The 21,226-nt window shown below is 37.2% G+C and overlaps 1 protein-coding gene across 1 annotated transcript in view; it reads right to left on the bottom strand.

Annotated features, from left to right (window-relative positions):
* Positions 1–21,085, bottom strand: part of EFL1 (elongation factor like GTPase 1) — a 165,046-nt gene extending 143,961 nt beyond the window's left edge. The window contains exons 1-5 of the mRNA XM_063089163.1: positions 20,992–21,085; positions 20,122–20,225; positions 15,469–15,536; positions 10,022–10,106; positions 2,213–2,346 (exon numbers count right to left, since the gene is read on the bottom strand). Coding sequence (XP_062945233.1) covers positions 2,213–2,346; positions 10,022–10,106; positions 15,469–15,536; positions 20,122–20,212 — 378 coding nt within the window. The 5' untranslated portion in view covers positions 20,213–20,225; positions 20,992–21,085. The remainder of the gene's footprint in view (positions 1–2,212; positions 2,347–10,021; positions 10,107–15,468; positions 15,537–20,121; positions 20,226–20,991) is intronic.
* Between the last annotated feature and the right edge of the window lie 141 nt (positions 21,086–21,226).

Here is a 21,226-nt window from a genome sequence, read left to right as displayed (position 1 = left end):
ATAACCAAAACAGTATGGTACTGGCATAAAAACAGACACACTGATCAATGGAATAGAATAGAGAATCCAGAAATCAACCCACACACCTACAGCCATCTGATCTTTGACAAAGGCAACAAGTCTATACACTGGGGAAGAGACTGCCTCTTTAGCAAATGGTGCTGGGAGAACTGGCTATCAATATGCAGGAGAATGAAACTAGACCCATATGTTTCACCATACACTAAAGTCAACTCAAAATGGATTAAAGAATTAAATATACACCCTGAAACAATAAAACTTCTTAAAGAAAACATAGGAGAAACACTTCAGGAAGTAGGACTGGACATAGACTTCATGAATACGACCCCAAAAGCACGGGCAACCAAAGGAAAAATAAACAAATGGGATTATATCAAACTAAAGAGCTTCTGCACAGCAAAAGAAATAATTAACAGCGTCAAAAGACAACCAACAGAGTGGGAGAAAATATTTGCAAAATATACATCTGACAAAGGATTAATATCCAGAATATACAAGGAACTCAAACAACTGTACAAGAAAAAAATAAGCAACCCAATTAAAAAATGGGCAATAGAGCTAAGTAGGCACTTCTCTAAGGAAGATATACAAATGGCCAACAGACATATGAAAAAATGTACAACATCTCTCAGCATTCGGAAAATGCAAATCAAAACCACACTGAGATACCTTCTCACCCCAGTTAGGATGGCTAATATCCAGAAGACTGTGAATGATAAATCCTGGCGAGGTTGTGGAGAAAAAAGAACTCTCATACATTGTTGGTGGGACTGCAAAATGGTACAGCCTCTATGGAAAATGGTATGGAGGTTCCTCAAACAATTGCAGATAGATCTACCATATGACCCAGCTATCCCACTGCTGGGAATATACCCAGAGGAATGGAAATCATCAAGTCGAAGGTATACCTATTCCCCAATGTTCATCGCAGCACTCTTTACAATAGCCAAGAGTTGGAACCAGCCCAAATGTCCATCATTGGATGAGTGGATACGGAAAATGTGGTATATCTGCACAATGGAATACTATTCAGCTGTAAAAAAGAATGAAATACTGCCATTTGCAACAACATGGATGGACCTTGAGAGAATTATATTAAGTGAAACAAGTCAGGCACAGAAAGAGAAATATCACTTCTTCTCAGTTATTAGTGGGAGCGAGAAATAAATAAATACACAAAGAACTGGGGGCAGGGAGAGGGAAGAAGACATAACAATTACAATTCCTTGAAGTTGATAGGACAAGCGAACAGAAAGGACATTGTTGGGAGAGAGGGAGGAGAGGGAGTAGGGAGGGAGGTTTCGGTAATGGGCCACAATAATCAACCACATTGTATATTGACAAAATAAAATAGAATTTGTAAGAAGAAGAAAAAAAAAATTTGGAAATATAACCAATGTTTTAAATTATGTCCTATTTACAAGGAGGACATAATTTTTGGAAGGATCAGGTAGGGAGAAAAAAATAAATAAATAAATAACCAACACTTTATCACATTCCTTTATCACAACTCAGACTATGCCAGTCAGACAGAGGTACTTGTTAGGAATTAACAGAGTATATATATAGCACAATATCAAAGAACTACCATCAATAAATCATCCTTGCCTTTTTGGAACTAGCAGTTTATTTAAGAAGGATAAATAAAATTGTGTGAAAATAGCGAAGAGTTTGGTGAAAATATGTATATGTGTGTGAGAGAGTGTCCATAGACACACAAACACACACACACGTACATACACAGAGTTAACTGAATAATTATAAAACAAACACTTATATTAACAGCATATAAGTCAAAAAATAAAACATTCCCCCAGAAGTCCCCTGTGTATACCTCCCTGATCTAACCCCATCTGTTAGAGGTAGCCACTATTCAGAAACCTTTTCTATTAGAGTAAAACCTTCAGAGCCTCCCCAAATTCAACATTTCTCTCATTTTTGCTAAGTCCTTCTTTCATAGGATATCACAGACACTTCAAAGAACCTAAAGTTAAAGTCATCATCTCTATGATAACTTCAAAACACTCATGATTTAACTCCATCACAGTCTGAAACATTACCAAATGTGAAATATGAAACCAACTTTTTGACTGTCAAGTGAAATGCCTAAAGTGGCACATAGTAATCAACAGTTCTCCACTTTCCCCACCTTCTTTAACCATTTAAATACTTTCACTTTACAATCCATTACCTGTGGACAGACTCCTTCCACAGCATCTACCACAATGATGCACCCATCACAAATGCGAACAGCTGTTGATACTTCTGAGGAGAAATCCACGTGTCCTGGAGAGTCTATCAGATTAATCAAGTACTCCTCATCACCTGAAATAAAATTTGAAAACACACATTTTCAATCGTGCAGGTATACAGCATTCTTAATCAGGCATTCTCGAATAAGAAAGCTTCTAGGAAAAGACTGAACAAAGCTAAAGAAGCCAAAAGCTCAATCATCAGCTACCATCCCAACTTTTCCCACTGATGGGACTATTGATTCCAAATAGCATCTATATAAAATGTTAAAGGACTTTATTATTCTAACAGTTATCACTTATTAAGAGCTTAGTTTGAGCCAGGCACTGTGCTAAACACTTTCAATGTGCTAATCACACTTTACTGAATCCTTACAATATCCCTATGAGATAAATATTACAGGTTGAGTATCCCTTTTCTGAAATGCTTGGGACCAGAAATTGTTCATATTTTAATTTTTTTTTTTTATTTTGGAATATTTGCATATACATAACGAGATCTTGGGGATGGGATCCAAGTCTAAACACAAAATCTCTTTATGTTTCATATATACCTTGCAAACATAGGGCCTGAAGGTAATTTTATACAATATTTTAAATAATTTTGTGCATGAAATAAATTTTGTGTACACTGAACCATCAGAAAGCAAAGGTGTGTCACTATCTCAGCCATGCATGTAGACAATCTGTGGTTGTTTGGTATCACCATCATTCCTGAATTTATATGCTACCAATAAGAAATCACGTTCTTACACTTGTTCATACATAAGTAGCTAACAGTAAAAAATATGACATACCATTAATATGGTGAAAAAATAGTGTGTCAGGTGTGGAATTTTCCACTTGTGTCATCATGTTGGTGCTCAAAAATTTCAGATTTTGGAGCATTTCAGATTTTCAGATTACAGATGCTCAACCTCTGCTATTCTCAATTTACAAATTTGGAAATTGAGACTGAAAGAAACCAATACCTAAGGGCCTGAGAGTGAAAGCTGTTCAAAGAGGCCAAAAATGTCCATTTAAAAGGACACAAAGCAGTGGCCCAAGTTCTTCCCTACAACTTCTCAAACAGTGTGTGAATCTGCTCAGTCAAGATTTAGACTCAATTCTACAAAAATTTAAGGAGCAGTTACTATGTGCCAAGCAGTGTGCCATGTGCTCTTGCATATATTATCTCTATTAATATTCATAATAAACAAATGTATGAAGCTTACAGTAGGGTGATAACTCATCTTGAGTTTTAGCAGTGAAATTCCCACATCCCATCAAAGCCCTCAGTCCAGGCAAACCAGAACAACTGGTCACCCAAGATTTTAGGGATTTATCATTAAAACATGATTTAGTGAACCATGCAGAAAAAGAGGAATATTTTAGAACTGAGCACTCATTCCCTGTTACTGCTAAATTTGATGTTATTCTCATTTAAGGGCAAAATAATTATTTGAATGCTCAAACATATATACTTTACTTTTGCTCCTCCCTTTAACTCAGTGTTTATCAACTTCAGTATGCTCAAGAATTACTACAGGGCTGAATGTTATGATTTATAGGCCATTTAAAGGATTTTCCCCAGTGTAATTTAAATGATGTCACTTATGCATGAAGTGATAGTGATGACAAAACAATAACCACAGCCAGACCTAAAATCTGTGGATTGCCTATTTGTGCCTGGCATTGTTCTAAGCATGTTATAGATATTATCTAATGTTTACTTACAACAACTCTAGCCCAATCTTACAGAACAGGTAACTAGGGCACAAAAAAATACCTTTTTCAAGGATATCCAGCTAGAACCTGACTCTGAAGTTAATTGCCTAAGATCAAACAATCCAAAATGGTAAAGAAGTTCAAACACATCTAACTCCAAAGACCAAACCTTTAATTGCTACAGTCGGGATGGCAGTAAATCTCACCCCACAAGCCAAGATTCCACTGGCAGTCAATTCCTGAAACACCTGGTAAAAAATTCCAAAGTGTACTGGGGCTCAGTGGGAAAGACTGCCATCAATTTGCATAGAGACTGCCTTCCTAAGCACCACTCCTCCCCACTGCCTCCTGTCTTTTCATGCAAATTGCTGTATAAGGAACTCTGGCTCTACTGTGCGCACCACCAGGGCAGGCTCCAACCAAAGAAGACCATGGACATCTCCAAAGAAAATCAATGAAGTCAAATAATCAGGGTCCTGGAACAATGGCCCACTGTGCCTTAATCAAGCCTTTTGCTGCCAGATCTCACAACACCAGTTCTGCCAGTCACTCTCTTGGATAAGCACCATGATCTCAAGAATAAACCAGAGAAATATGAGTAAACCAGAGAAAAATGAGCAGCCTGGTACGGTCCAGGGTCCTACTACATAAAGCAAAAGCTGTGAGAGTCTTGGCATCACTCAGCATTTTCTGAGCCTAACACCGTTTCATAGGTAAACATGCCAAAGCCCCCAAAAGGTAAAAGATTTACCAAGGGTCACAAAAGAAGCAAGCCAGAACATACCCAGGTCTATCTAATGACTTAGTCACTTCTCAAGTCTTGGATTCCTTTATATTTTTCAGCTGGAGAAACAATACTTTCTTGTTCGTTTGGCTAAACTCCAGACTTTAGGGTGGGAGAACAAAAACTTACCCTCCCTTTGTCTGTGATACTACCTGGACCTGATACATAAGTTTCAGAGACTGAGTCTCCTGTCAGGTTCTTTAACGATTCTAAAAATGCACTCAAATAAACAGATAAATAAAAATGCACTCATACAGAAATCTCAGGCTTCCTATACAACAGTGCTCTTATCTTTTATTGGGGTTACAGATCTCTCAGAGAATACTCAGAAAAATGAACACCTATCTATTTATGCCTCCCTAATTATGCTATCCCTAATTAACACCTATCTATCAATTTATCAATTATCCCTAATTAACACTTGTCCACCAATTCCAGATTCTTTGAAATTTATTCAAGGATGGCAGGTTCTGATCTAAAAGGAAACAGAAAGTTAGTGATATACTGTTTCCACCTGAAAATCTACATCCTGAAAAATAAGTGTGTCAAATAACCTTGGGAAATACAGTAGGCCTAGGAGCTCACAACATACATACATATTAAAGGCTCAGCGAAGCCCTGTAATAAAAAAGCCTGTCTGACTCTGTTTAACCTAGAGTTTCCCAAATGTATTTAATGGTGAGAAAGAAGAATTGCTGTCGTCAGTCACAGAGTTGATAAAGGCAGAGCTCAGCTCAGAGACAGGATTCTCTACTCCTCCTTCAATACCTTTTTCATTTTAACCTTTTCCAAATAACTTCAAACTAAATCTCAAAGGCAGAGCAAAAGAAGTCCCATATCCACTAGAGAAAAAAAGTTCATAAGCACAGCTTCTGCTGTGACTTTAGCCACATTATTCCTCTTTAAAACTCATTTTCTTGAATGCTATCCACTTTTTTGTATGTGAGGATCAAAAATATATATACATATATGCATAAACAATTATGGGTTTTTCATCTAGATAGTTTTATTATTGCTAATGGAAATTATTTTAAAAAGTAGAGAAGACATAAAATTTCTCAGGAGACAAAAGTTTTTAAGCATGCTAAATGATCTTTCCAATTTGTAACATATTCCTGAAGCTGTGTATTGAACTAATCCCTGCTATTCAGCATTCCCTGCATTCAGGGACAGAAACTTCTGCTGCCTTACTTCCCAGGCATTCCAAGATAAATCTTTCCATTTCAGGGGATTGATCTAATCAGCCAAGCAACAATCCCATTTCTTTTATGTTCCAGGCAATTAGGGAAAAAAAAAAAAAAAAAAAAAGCTGGAAAACCTGAAGTTAATTATGGGAGATATCTTCCAGACAGTTTCTGCTGCTAATTGAGAGTTATGGAAGAAGAATCTCTCCCTTGCCCATTTTTAGTTTTAAAGTGTCATGGATGACTGTTTCACAGAAAGTACACATTTGTCACCAGCACCTGACAAAATACCTCCTCTGTAAGCAATAAAACTTCATATGAGTTCAGAATTCAACTTATAAAACACTGGGGATGTTCATTAAAGCACACATAGAAAGCTGATGACAGAAAACTTCCTTAAAGTAAAGAAAAAGAGAAAAACTCAAGTTATCGATGAAGATCTGAACTTTGTGCAAGTGTCTTTTATGTTTCAGTATATTAGTAGAATACTATATTTAACAACAAAAATAACAGGAATACAGGCAAAACCTAAGTTATCTGAGGATATGTTCCCAACTAAATTTCTTATATATGAACACGTACAACTATGTACATAAATTATACCCCAACTACAGAGTAACCACAAGCCTCCTTTCACAGGAAATACCACTACTATCCTTTAATATTTTAAATCACTATTATCCTTTCATAGTTTAAATCAATATGTAAAATTAGAAGTTGTAAATAAACTAATATGGTTTATTACTTGACAGAACTGTAAAGCACAAAATGACCCATTTTATCTCCTATTTGTTAACACAGGTAACAGGAGCATGCCAGGTAACTGAGCTCCATCTTCACGAGAGGGCTGCCACAAGAAGAGGTTGTAGATGGGTGACTCTGACGATACAAGTACCAAAAGTGAGAAGGTATAAGAAAGAGGAAACAATAGTGTGGAAACAACTATGAATAGAAATTTTCTTTTTTTGCTGCACACTCATCCCAAAGGCCTCTCCAGATCTTCTTCCAACATGTAACAAATTAGACTATGTATGGGCCACTTCTGCTTAGGGTTTACTTCACTTATTTTCAGTTGTTCTCAGTATAATGCCAGTCTACATCAGCCACACAGTACTGTTGCCACACCCTGAACTCTGACATCACTGACAACTTCTCCACCTTTGAAGTCCTGCTGCGTAAGTACTAAATGTAGTAATTATTCATCAATATTGTCTTGACTCCGTGAAGTCACTGGCATTTTTGCTTGGAAGGATAAAAGAATAAGAACCAGAATAACAAACCCTAGAGTAAAAAAGTTTGATGTTCACTTCTTTTAATCTCTCTACGCTTTCATCACCCTGGGAGGAGAGTCACAGATCAAGGACCAACTATCTTTCACTCAGTTTCACACTGTTAATGTGTGTCATTACTATAAGGTACATATAAGGTACAGGTCCTATTGTCAGAGCAATTGAGAGAGTAACAGTAATACACCTTTGACTAGGAAAGAAGAAGAGGGACTGTGCAGGGACGTGGGCTGAAAGGATATATTCATATACATATATATGTATATATTTAAAACAAGACAGACTTGAGCATGATTAAAAGCTGATGGTTAGGAGCCAGTACAAAGGGAAAAGTTGAAGATACAGAAGAAAAGATCATAAATAGGAGATAAGGCCAGAGCACAGGTCTTTCTCAATGACAGGAGGTAAGCAAAGATGCCAATACCATTATACTTTGAGGTACAGTGGTGAGCAGTTAAGAATTCTTCCATTTTCTGTGAAATAGAAGGGAAGGATGTCTGCTAAGATTGTGGGGTAGGGGATAAGGAGTAGTACCACTGGAAGAACTAGAAGAAGATTTAAAATAGCTGGTAGGAGGAATGAGAACTAACAGAAGAGATATGGGAAGTCTGCCAGCAGTCCTGAGACCAGTTGAGAACCTACCTAGCCCAAGTATAAGAAAGAAGCATAGAGAATTAGCTTTATCAAGGGTTAGAGTTTTGTTGGGAGGAGTATAACAGAAGGTAAAAGCAGCAAAGAGACTGAACACATTGGCAAGACAGTCAATGAAATGACAAATCTGGGCTATATAAGGCAGGAAATGAACAGAAGAGGCTGATGGGGCTCACACAACTGAAAAACTTTATGATGTCAAAGAATGTGTACCTCACTACCCAGGTGAAAAAGCTGGGAGAATCAAAGATTGTGGAAAAGGGAGCATTAAAATTTGAAATGTCAAAGATGGATAGTTCCAGGTGATGCTAAAACCCAGGAAGTAACCATGATATTGGTTGGGTGAAAGGGAGAACTAGATATCACTGGTATTGAGAGGCTAAGCTGTTGAAGAAGTCATTATCAGGGACGGTAAAAGCCACCTTGGAGAATTTGGGAGAAAAAGAAAACTTTAGGCCAGGTGCCAAAGTCACTAATAAACAGGGACCATAACCAGGAGCTCACAATGATAAGAAAGGTGAATAATGGGAATAGTATGAATCTCAAAAGGAAGAGTTTAAAAACAAGTTTGGAAGAATTAAGCTTTGAAACCAGAACTCAGAACAAGAATGGCAATCCCATGTCTTAACCCAGAGATACATGGAACACGAAAGAATGAGTAGCATTCACTTGAAAGAAGCACAAGGAAAGTAGTGTTGTCAGAAGACAGCCAGGCAGAAGGAGGAGGGAGCATCAGTAAAGGGATGTTGAGGATGTTAGGGATGTTTGTTTACAACCTTTAGAATGTCTTCAGAGTAAGTTCTGGTAAGAAAGGGAAGAGTGAGAGGTTGAGGGAGGGTGCTATAATCACAGAGAAAAATGGGGAAGAGGTTAAAATCCAGATCATGTGGCTTACATCTTGAGCAGTGACCAAGGACAACAGGGATACAGGTAATGTTGGCCACAAGATGTCCATAAGTGGTCCCAGCAATCCCTGGTGGAAAGGAGACACTCAAGCTTCAGGAGGAATTAGTAGTGGCCTGGACTGACTGACTGACTGACTGACTTCCAAGAAACTCCTGGTCCAAGTGAATAGGCTGGAAACGTAATTACCTGGTTCCTAGGACTACTCCCATATGCTAGAAACTATTCTGTCCTTGGGAAAGTTTCTTAACCTCTTTGAACTCCATTTTGCACATATGTAAAATAAGGATAATACCCATCTCACAGGGTTGCTGTGAGGATTAAATAAAATCATGCATAAGAGACACCTAGCTCACAATGAAACTATCATGCACCTAGTTTCTTACACCTGGCATCAACTGAATGCTTCACAAAGTAAAGCATTCACTGTCTTAAAAGAAAAATAATTTGGAGATAACTACTGTTTAGGGTTTGGTATGTTTCCTTCCAGACACCTTTTTCTGCATACATAATATATTTTTGTTATCCAAACGCATTCATATCTTACAAAAAATACTCTGCAACTTGTTTTGTCTCTTAACATACCGTTTTTTCCTATATAATTACATATAGATCAACCATTTGTTTTAACAGCTGCACAGTATTTCAGTGTGGATTTATCAGTTTATTAAACCATTCTATTAACATTTAGGTTGCTGGCATTTTTTTTCACTAATACAAACTTTTTGGTGAATTTCAGTCAACATATATCTCACACACTTGTATGACTATTTCTGTCAGAAAAATTCCTAGAGGTATGACTGTCAAAATGACACCTTCACTTGGGGACAGTAAGCTGGTACTGCTCATGGCAACCCAGCAGTAAGTAAATAGGACTCCAAATCTAAATTGCAGGCCATGGGGCAGAACAAGGACTCAGCCAGGAAATGGAATGCTAAGGCTGAGCCAGCAAAGTCCTAGGGCTTCTGACTTACTCTGTGAAGAAATCCACACAATCACCTGGTAAAGGAGGGCAGGTGTGAACTGCCAGTTGTTCTGCCCTCAAGCCAGTCAGAGGTCCCCATCTACATCCAAGCCTGCACAGCCTGACTCTGACAGCAGATCATCTGAAGAGGCCAGAATAAAATATGTGCAATATAAAGCAAAGAAATTGAGGCATGTGATTAATTCGGAAAGAGAAAAGAGGACATTAAGATGCAAAACTAAATGTCTTTAAAGCACAGATAGTTTTACCTTTTGCATAATGTAGTGAAATGGCACTGGATTTCATAGTGATACCTCGGATCTGTTCATCTTCTCTGCTGTCCATGTACCTTAACTGGAAAAATGCAAAATATGCATCCTTACTTCCCAATGAATTAAAATGTAACATTAAAATTGGATGACTTAGATTTTTGTTTTAAATACTTAATTTTTAAACTGTAGAGCCTTTTTTTTTTTTTTTTTTTTTTTTTAAAGGGAAAGGGGCTGGAGAAGTGAAGTTGGTTGAGGAGAAGAGAATATAGACAAACTGAAAGACATTACCACTAGGAACTCACAGATGTACTCAAACGCTGCATACCCTCCCCAGAGTACTGCTCATCCAAATTTCAGCCATGAATGTTTGGATATTCCCAGAACAATTCACAGAGGATAGCATTTGGGGGAATTCCTTCCATTCATCAAAAACATAGCTATTTTTTTCTGTTCATAGGTTGTTTGACAAAGTCTGAGCAGAGGCTGAAACAGAAGGTCTCCAAAGGCATAGAAAGCCTTTACTCCTCCTCCCAAATTAACGGACTTTAAACACATTTTTAAAAAATAATATTTATAACATCACCATTTAGTTGATGGCTTTCATACAGATTTCATGACCACAAATAAGGGCATGCATCTCATTCTGAAGGTTTGCAACGCATCAATACCTATAGTGGCTTCACTTAACCAAGATCCCACCATTTTCCAACTTCTCAGCCTAAGCACCACACTATCCTCCTTTCTCTCCAGAATGATCTTTCACCTGTGCTGCCTTCTTTCTCTCCACTGTCAAGTTTTTGAAAAACTCTTAACTTAATCTTTATATTTACTCATTTCTTTCATTTAAAAACCTTGAGCATAATATATTGATATGAGATTACCACACTTACTCATCCCAGGTTAATTTTTTAAATCTTTTTAGAAAGATTTCTATTCCCACAGCTCTAGCAAAACAAAACTCCTAAAAGCTATCAAAGACCTCTGGCCAAACACAACTATCTTTTTCAATCCTCACTTCTCTTGATTTCAGAGCAGCATTCTACACACACAGTCACCCACTGTGTACATGTGTGCTCACATGCATATGTGAAACTTTTCCAAGAATCTGAAGTCTTGTAGTTTCCCTCCTCTCTCTCTTTAGATTCCCCTGCTGGTTTCCCTTCACCTCTCTAACCTCTCAGACAGATCTTCCTTAGAAAAGTCTCAATTCCTTGCTACTCTTCTATATGTGTATATTTTTAAGCATTCAGTTGGTACAAAACATGTATAAGGCATCAAGAATAACAATAAAATGAACACCTGTGTATACATCATCCTATTTAAAAAAGGGAAAAAAAAGTTTGTGTTACTTTTGAAGTCTCCTGCATCCCTGACTCATAGGTACCCACTATCCTGAATTTTACCTTGATCATTTCCTTGCTTTCACTATAATTTTAAAAAATGAGTGTATCACTAAGCAATACATCATTTAGAGTTGCAAGTTTTAAGCCCAATATAAATAAAATCACACACTATATATATACTGCTCTGTCCCTTTTTCTTCGCTCATATTGTGTTCCTGAGAGTCATCCATATTGATGGATAGTTATATTCATTTTCATTACTGTAGGAGTCCACCTCACAAACCTACCACACCTATTCATCCATTCTATTAGTGACAGACATATACATTGATTCCAGTTTTTTGTAACTATAACTGAGCTGATATGAACTGTTCAGGGTATGTCTCTTATACACTACCTAGAAGTAGAACTTCTGAGTTATTAAATTTGTGTATCTTCAACCTTACTAGGTATTTCCAAATTCTTTTCCAAAGTAGTGGGACAGATTCATACTCTTAAAAGAGGAATAGTGCTTCTGTTACTCTGTAACTTCAACAACACCTGAGATCATGGGGACTTTATTTTTTAAATCAGATGGGTGAGAAATAGCATCTTGTGGTTAATTCACATTTCTCTGTTGTTAATGGGACTGAGTATCCTTATATAAGTTTACTGTATTGGCCATTTGGCATTACTCTTCTGTGAGTTTCTTGTGCAAGACTTTTGCCCATCTTTTTACTGGTTGTATTACACGTTTGTTTTGTTTTGGACAGGAGTTATTTAGTATCTTGGAGTATTAGTCCTTTGTCAATTTTAAGTGTGTTATTAATATATCCCCCAGGTACCAGGCTTGTTTCTTCACTTTCTTTATGGAATCTTTGATAAACAGATGAGATGTTCTTAATTTTAATGCAGTTGAATTATCAACCTTTTATATACTGGTTTGCACTTTCTGTCTTAAGAAATCTTCCCTTAAGGTCATAAAAGTATTATCCTATACTATTTCCCAAAATTTTTATAGTATTGCCTTTTACATATAAATATTTTAACTATATTAATTTTTGTTTGTGGTATTAGGTATAGGTCCAATTTTTCTTTTTTTCCACATCGATAACTAAATGCCCAAGGACCATTTATTGAGAGGTTCATCTTTTCCCTACAGACCTGAAATGCCGACTCTGCAATAAATCAAGATTCCACATATGTATGTATTTCCAGACCTACTATTCTAGGCCATCAATTTTGTACCTCACCAGATTCCTAACCATAAGTTACAATACATTCATAATAAGTTTTGCCATCTGGTAAGACACACTCCCACACCCTACTCTTCCTCAGACATGTCTTGGCTATTATTGATTTACTATTTGCTCTTCTGTATGGATTTTAAAATCAGCATATCATGTACAACTTTTTAAAGACTGTTGGAATTTTTACTGGAATTGCTAAATCTATAAATTAATGTGAAAAAATTGTCATTTTTAAAATACTGAGTCTGCCAACACATGAACATGGTATATCTCTCCATTTATTTAAGTTTTCTCCAATATCTCAAAGGTACATTTTTAATGCTATTTAAATGTTTTTTTTAAAATTATATTTTCTATTTATTTCTTTTCAGAGTTTTGTATCCTGAAATTTGCTAAAATCTTACTAATATCCTAGCAATTTATCTACATACTCTGAGCTTTCTACAAAATCACATCTCTTAACAATGCAGCTATTTCTTCCTTTCCAAAACTCACTTTTTATTTTTCTTTCTTGTCTTATTGTTGCAGCTAGAACCTCCAGTGCAATGTAAAATAGAAGTTACAATACAATGGGCAGAAACGGTGCAATAGCTATCCATGCCTTATTCCTGAATATAAATGGAAAAGTTTCAAAACTTCATCATTAAGATCAATCTTCTATGTAGGTTTTCTGTAAATACCCCATTATCGGATTACAGAAGTTCCCTTCTAAACCTGCTTTGTGAAGAGGTCTTATCGTAATGGATGTTGAATTTTATTGAATGTCTTCTGTATCTATTGAAACGACTCATAATTTTCTCCCCTTAATTCATTCATGTGGTGAAATTCATGTTAAGCCAATCTTGAATTCCTTCTAATAAACTCTATTTGGTTATAAAGAAACACCTTTTTATACAATGCTGAATTCAGTTTGCTAATAATGATTATAATTTTTAGATCCACAATCATAAGCTTGGCATGCAATTTTTCTATCCTGTATTATCCTTAACCGATTTTTAGCATCAAAGTTACGCTACCTTCGTATGACTTGGAGAATATTCATTGTTGTTGGGTTTTGGAACGGTTCAAGAATATTCCGTTGATAGTTTTGAAGTCATCTGTTCCTTGAATGTTTGGTAGAACTAGACAGTTAAATCACTTGGGCTTTTTCTTTACAGAGAGATCTTCACCAAAGAATTCATTTCTTAAATGACTATAGAATTATTCAAGTTTCTCTTGACTCCCATTTTAGTAAGTTATCATTTCCAGACATTTTTCCATTTCGCCACTTTCAAATTTATTACCATAAAATTGTTCTTTATGCCCTATTACCTTTTTAACCTCTGTAGCATTTTTCTTTCCTAGTATCACTTATTTCTGCCTCCTTTTCTTCTTGTTTGCTCTTACTGATATTTGCCTAATGTATTAATCTTTTTTTAAATCATTCATTCAAAAATATTTATTTATATATACTACACTATACATCCCAAGTACAGTGTGCCACATTAGGGACATTAGCTGGTCAAAAATACCAAATGTGCTTCAACCATGATAACTAAATACAAAACAAAAAAGTTTTCTAGTCAAGAGAATCATGAATTGTCCATATTGCTAGAAATATTTTTTAATTAGGAGACTTCATATTTTTAGAGCAATTTTAAGTTTACAAAAATACTGATTTTTGTACAGAGGTTTCCACACACACCCCCACCCCCCTATAGTTTCCCCTATTATTTACATCTTGTATCAATGTGTGGTGTGGTACATTTGTTACAACTGATAAACCAATACTGATACATTATTAATTAAAGTCCATAGTTTACATTAGGGTTCACTCTTTAAATGTATAATGACATATGTCCATGATTATGGTATTATACTTCCTGTTTGTTAGTTGTGTTAATCTTATTCAAGAACAAAGTTTGGCTTCATTGATCCTTTCTATAAAATGTCTGTTTTCTACTTCACTAATTTATGCTTTATTATTCCCTTTCATCAACTTAGAGTTACTGTACTTTTTCTAACTTACCAAGTGGGGAAAATACAAGCACTTCCTTATTTTACTTGGCCTAGTTTTTTTCAGCCTCCTCTAGATAGCATTTTGGGCCAGCTCCCCATCCAGCCTGCCTCAAATGCCCAATTCTATCTTCAAGTCTCCTGGGTCAACTCTGTTGATTCAATTTTGTTTCTGCATTTCCTCTTCTCTTTACTCTCTGTCACCTGATCAATCCTGCTGATTATATCCTAGATTGACTAAGGAGAGGAATATTTATTTTTCTACTGCCAAGTAAACTAATTACTCCAAGCCCTTTCGACATACAGCTAGAAATAAAAATCCCTTTAATTTCATTTCCTAAAACACTATTTTCATTATGATCCTCAGGCTTAAGAACCCTACCTTTGGTACTTAGGATACTTAGGTTACCTTTCAAGGTCTGTAATCTGACACAATCTCTCTACCAGTGTGTTTTCTCTCCCACTAGTGGCTAGGCAAATATTCTACTCAAATCAAGCATGACACACAAATTAGTCTTTATCCATGTTATTTCCCACCACTTGATGGTTTCTCTGCCTTCTCCTCAAACCACCCAACTCATCCACCTGTAAAGAACCTCTCTCTGTGAAATCCTCCATAATTGTGTATCATTTGACTCATTGCAAAAACTCACTTCTGCACTTATAAAATATTAATATAAAACAATATAAAGCAATACAGAAGTAACCGTTTTCCTCAACATCTATTTTATCTCACTAAATGGATTGTTAGCTTCTTAGACGCAAGAACTATGATTTATACTTTTTTGGATGTCTAAAGAACACAGCAAATGGTTCATCACACTGTAGACAGCTAACACTGAAATGCAACAAGTATTTATCAAACATTACAACATACCTTGCCTGCCAGGCGGCTGGAGATGATTCCATTGCTAGATATAAGACAGTCAGCCAGAGTAGTTTTTCCTGTTGAAATAAAATAACGTTAATTCAAATCTATGTCTTTTTTAAAAGGGGTGGGGAGATGGATTGCACCTACAGATTTCATATCTGTTCATAAAAATTAGTTTAGCAAAGATTTCCTATTTACCTCTGCTGGGTGACACAGATAAATGGAACATCTTAAAGAGTTGTATTAGGCATTTGAGCAGAGTATCATCTGGGTGGACACAGATGCAAGACTCCATAGTGTGGTAATTTTAGGTCCAATCCTGTGGATCTCACCAACCTCACCTGAAAAGCTGTCAAGTAACTTTTTTTAAATGCAGAACTTTTCTTAAATTGAGGCAGACTTAACAAAGAATAAAATGCACAGACTTTTAAGTGATGAGGCAAACCACCATGCCAATCAAAATACAGGGCACCTGACAACAACTTTTACAGTTTACTATAATCTGTCCAAGAATTTGATCAAGTTTATCACAATTATTACATCAATCATTCCATATCCATAAGTGATCATGCTTATAAACTTAAGCCCCTGACAGCTCAGAATGAAAAAAGACAGCAATAACTTTTGTCTCTGAAAGGTATGCAGGGTAAAACACCATCAAGAAACAACAGAACATAATCTTCTGCCATATTTCCTCCTGTATGATCTTCGCTGGCATTTTCAAGTTAAACTGTCTTAAGAAAATACTTATTTAGCAAAGAAATTAAGGAAATGTGCACGTCTCCTACTGTTTGCAATACACCCTATGGAGGGCATCAGCTACACTGTAGCTACAATGCAACTAGTATTCAAATCTAAACCCAGGATTCTACTTTATAATAAAAAAAAATCCTTGTATACTCAAGTATACATTTTTAGTTACCTTTATTAAACAGACTACAACTAAAGACTACATAATTTCAAGTATGGGTATACATAATTATTACCCCTGCGTTAGAGTAACAAAAGGAGGGTTTTTCCTCCAAGACAAGTCCTTATTGCACTCTAGAAACTTTAGCAGAGCTAAGGAATCTGTGTAATAGTTCAAACCAGAGACCAATTGGAAACACTGAAGACCTTTAATACAGTGCTTGCCATATATTATGTGTTAGCATATAATCCTAGAGCATCACTTTCCTACTACATAATAAAGTAGAATTCATTCCAAGTATGGCAAGCATATATCCCCCTAGAATGCAAGTAGCAAGAAAACAGGGACTTTGCTTTATTCTTGTCTGTTCCAAAGGACCAGAATAATGCTTGGCATATAGAACATTCAATAAATATCTGTTGAATGAATAAGTGAATCACAGGTTTTCTGAGATAGTATGAACTAAACATAATTTTAAAGAGTAAATTTAATTTGTTACACACTCCACTGACTTTCCACATGATTTAATTCACAAAGCAAAAAACACTTTTGTCAGACCTGATATCCTCAAAATGTGAGCAGTATAATTACAAAAACTCATGGGGGCAGGGATTAGTTACTGGATTTGAATATAAAACTCATTCCCAGTTGGCTTCACCTATAAAGTGATCCATTATCTCTTTCATTCACTTCCCATAGTCACTTCACTACAGCTTTGATGTCATCTAACCTCTTTTCTGCCTTTCAACCCATCCTAAGCATTTCTACCAGTATAAACTTTCTAATGTACTATTTGATTACATCACCCCTGCTCCTCCCCTCCCCGCCAGTGGCTCTCTATTACCTAAAGATAAATGTCAATGATCATTTTCATGATAAAGCATTTACCTTCCTGCCAAGGAATTCTTATTATCATCACATCCTATAAAGTAGGTATAGTTTCCATCCTATTTTACAGATACTGTATACTGAAACTCAGAAAGGCAAAGTAATTTGAAAATGGAGTTTTGAACTCAGGTTGTCTAACTCCAGAGCTGGAGCACTTAACCCTTATCTTAGTGCCTACCTGGCATGAAGAGCTCTATGAGATATGATACAGCCTGCCTCTCCACCTTTATCTACTACTCCCTCACCTTCAGGATGGTACACAGGTGTTAACCTAAATAACAGAGAGAGGCTCTAAAATAACATGTTTAATTGGGAACAGAACATTGCAATGGGAATATGCATGCCATAGTAAACTATGTGTGTATTCAGGGAGGTAAAGGAAGACAAAGGGTTTTAAAGGAAAAATGATAGAGGATTACATAATTGTTCTGGGACGATTACCTTTGGCTACAGGGATTAATAACAATGCTGAAGCCTGTACAAGGTTGGATAGTGAGTTGCTGAGTAGATATCCCAACAGAAGTATTTTTTGTGTAAGGTTGCAATGGCCCCTGAGCAAGACTGTGGTTTTGCAGAGTCCTTTGTGACAGTTGTTATTAGACATGAGAACCCCCCATTCATTACCTATTCTCAGTTCTATTCATCAGTGGTTTTAACACATGTGACTCCGTTTTGATTCTGACAACTTTCACATAGGTTTTATTTCATATGCCCATTCCAATCACTTTGCTACGGCTACCCCAGCTAAGAAAGGTGGTTTTTTTTGTTTTTATTGTACATATTTGTGACATACAGTGTGTTGCTTCAATACACGAATGTATTGTACATATATTGTATATTCACTTAGGGGAGACAGCATATATATCACCTAAACATTTATCTTTTCTTTGTGGTGACAGTCAAGATCCTCTTCTAGCTATTTAGAAATATGCAATATATTATTAGCTCTAGTCAGCCTAGAACACCAGAACTTATTCTTCCTACCTACCTGTAATTTTGTACCTATCAATTCATCTCTTCCCCTCCACCTTGTCCTCCTTCTCTTCCTGGTCTCTGGTAACTATTATTCTACTCTCTACTTCTATAAGAACCACATTTTTTTAGATCCCACATATGAGTGAGATCATGCAGTATTTGTCTTTCTGTGCCTGGCTTACTTCACTTCACATGATGGTCTCCAGTTCCATCCATATTACTGCAAATGACAGGATTTCTTTTTTTTTTCTTTAAATAGCTGAATAGTATTCCATTGTGTATATATACCACAGTTTTTTTTAACCATTCATCCATTGATGCGCACTTAGGTTGACTCTGTCCCTTGGCTCTTGTGAACAGTGCTGCAATGAATATGGGGGTGCAGGTGTCTCTTGGATATAATGATTTCACTTCCTTTGGGTATATACCCAGTAGTGGGATTGCTGGCTGGGTCATAAGGTAGTTCTATTTTTAGTTTTTTGAAGAATGTCCATGCTGGGGTTTTTTTTGACCATGAAACAAGTCTTAATACATTTAAAAAGATCACAGAAAATATGTTCTCTGACTACAATAACAGAAGGAAATTGAGAAAATTCACAAATGTGTGGAAATTAAAAAAAATTATTCTTAAATAAACAATGGGTAAAAAAAAAAAGTAACAGGGAAATTAGAAATAAAAATCAAAGCACAACATATCAAAATTTATAGGACGCAGGGCTCATGCAGTGCTAAGAAGAAAATTTATACTTGTAAACACCTATACTAAAAATAAGAAAATTCTCAAATCAGTAATGTAAATTTCTACCTTAAGAAAATAGAAAAAGAGTAAACTAAACTAAAAGCAAATATAAGGAGAAAATAACAAAGATTAGACAGAAATATATGACTGTATACTGTTTTCCATCATGGCTGTATTAATTTACTTTCCCACCAACAACGTAAAATAGTTCCCTTTTCTCCGTACCCTCACAGCATTTATTTTATGTCTTTTTGATAATAGCCATTCTAACCGTAGTGAAATGATATCTCATTGTGGTTTTAATTTTCATTCCCTTGATGATCAGTGATGTTGAGCGTTTTTTCATGAGCCTGGTGGCCAATTGTATGTTTCTAAAAAGGGGTCTGAAACCAAGAGCAAGCTTCACATGAAGCAGTGCTATTGTGTTATAGCAATGTCTGTCAGAAGCACACACACCATGCATTGCCATCTCTGCCCTTCCCATGTTCTGGGCTTTGATCACATATATTTCTTTCTCCTCTTGCTGACACATTCTCACTTGTAATGGCTGTCACCATCTATCATCTTAAGCCCCCGTTCAAGCATTATCTCTAATATTAATTATGTTATGAAGCTTTTTCTTAACCCTTCCCTCCCAGCTTCCCAATCCTCTATTTCTCCCAACCCTTATAGTTTACTTTTTTCTCATAAATCTGTCTCATTTTGCCCTGCCCCACCTCTAAAACCTTCTCTGCAGCTGGGCCGGTGCCCTATTCATGAATGTCTACCTCCTGATGTACCTAGCAAAATACCTTGAACTCAGCAGATGTTCAATAAATATCTAATGAATTAAACAGGATCACATAACACAGGCTCTCAGGACATCATGTGAGGACTACAGACGTTTTATATACACAGCCATTTCAAAAACAAAAACTCAAGTTCTGGTTTAAAACAACGTGACATACTATACATTAGAATGTTAATCACTAGTTAACCGCATTCACTTCAGATGCTTTACCGCATGCTTCTCTAACATCACAGAAAACGTTCAAAAGAAATAAAACTTGCTTCTTCACCTCAACTGCCCACACCTGCACTCCATTAAGACAAGTAGAGATATGCCCCCTTTATTAGTGAAAATAAGCCATTTAAAAAGGATTCTTACCATGGTCAACGTGAGCCAAAACACAGATATTCCTGATGTTGGCCGTGTTTTTCTGGAGTTGAATCATCTTATCCAAACTGTTGAGCACCATGGCTACTTATTTCCTGTGACGAAAAGTTAAATATGTATAACAAATGTCAAAGGGGCTAAAGTTCAAGGCAAAAGCAAAAGAAAAAAAGTTTAAATACTGGGAGCTGACATGACTTCTCAGATCCCTTAGACTAAGAACCCAATAAACATTTACTGCCAGTTTGAGCACTAAAGTCAGTATCACATCACGATAATACTTAAGGAGTTTACTCATCCTTCCGGATCCGACGGCTGCGATGAATCGCGCAGATCGTGCAGCTCGTGGGGACTGGGTGCACGATGACACCAGTAACCCTGCTTATGGACGAGTACTCGGGGAAACTTCCCCAGGCCAGTGACTACGTACAGGAAGGGCTGAATGCAGGAGGAAGAGAAAATGCTGACATCTCTCCCTACCCCTCTCCAACACTTGCCCAAGTCCGTCATTCTATCCTTCTCGCCGACTGTCACCTGAGGTGAAATAACCGGCTTTATTACTGCCTGCAGAGCCCGAATAAAGTTTTAGGTCACGTGCTTATAAAGCAAGCAGGTGCACAGCAGGTCTTTCACTCCTTTCCAAATAAAAAGGAAAAACCTCAGCTCTCCATCCCCTTCATCTCCGCGGGGTCGCGGTTTGGTTTTCTTGGAGAATACTGGGTACACAGAGACGCCTCCGCCCACGGCCGCTACCCGCTCGGGCTCGTCCCCAGCCTCGGTTCCCGCCCTGCCGCCGCGGCGACCCGGGTCCCCCAGCAGCGCTCGGGGAACGCCAGCCGGCCCCTTGCGAGGGCCCGCACTCACCGGCTCCGGCCGTCCCACCAGCCCCGCTCTCACCCTCCGCAGCCAGCCGTACCACGCGCGTCTATAGCGCAGTGAGTTAAGCAGGTCCGGAACGCCCGCCCGCCAGGGGGCGGGGCGGGAGGACGCGCGACCTTTGACCCACGCGCGTCTCCGACGCCGCCGGAAGCCGGCGCCGCGTCCGTCGCCTGGGATCCCGCGGTTTCCTTGACTACGCCGGGCGCTGTGGAAGTGGAGA

The sequence above is a fragment of the Cynocephalus volans genome, chromosome 3, assembly GCF_027409185.1.
Source record: "Cynocephalus volans isolate mCynVol1 chromosome 3, mCynVol1.pri, whole genome shotgun sequence".
Classification (NCBI taxonomy): domain Eukaryota; kingdom Metazoa; phylum Chordata; class Mammalia; order Dermoptera; family Cynocephalidae; genus Cynocephalus; species Cynocephalus volans.
Note: the sequence above shows the minus strand (reverse complement) of the source record. Positions and strands in the feature narration are given on the sequence as shown.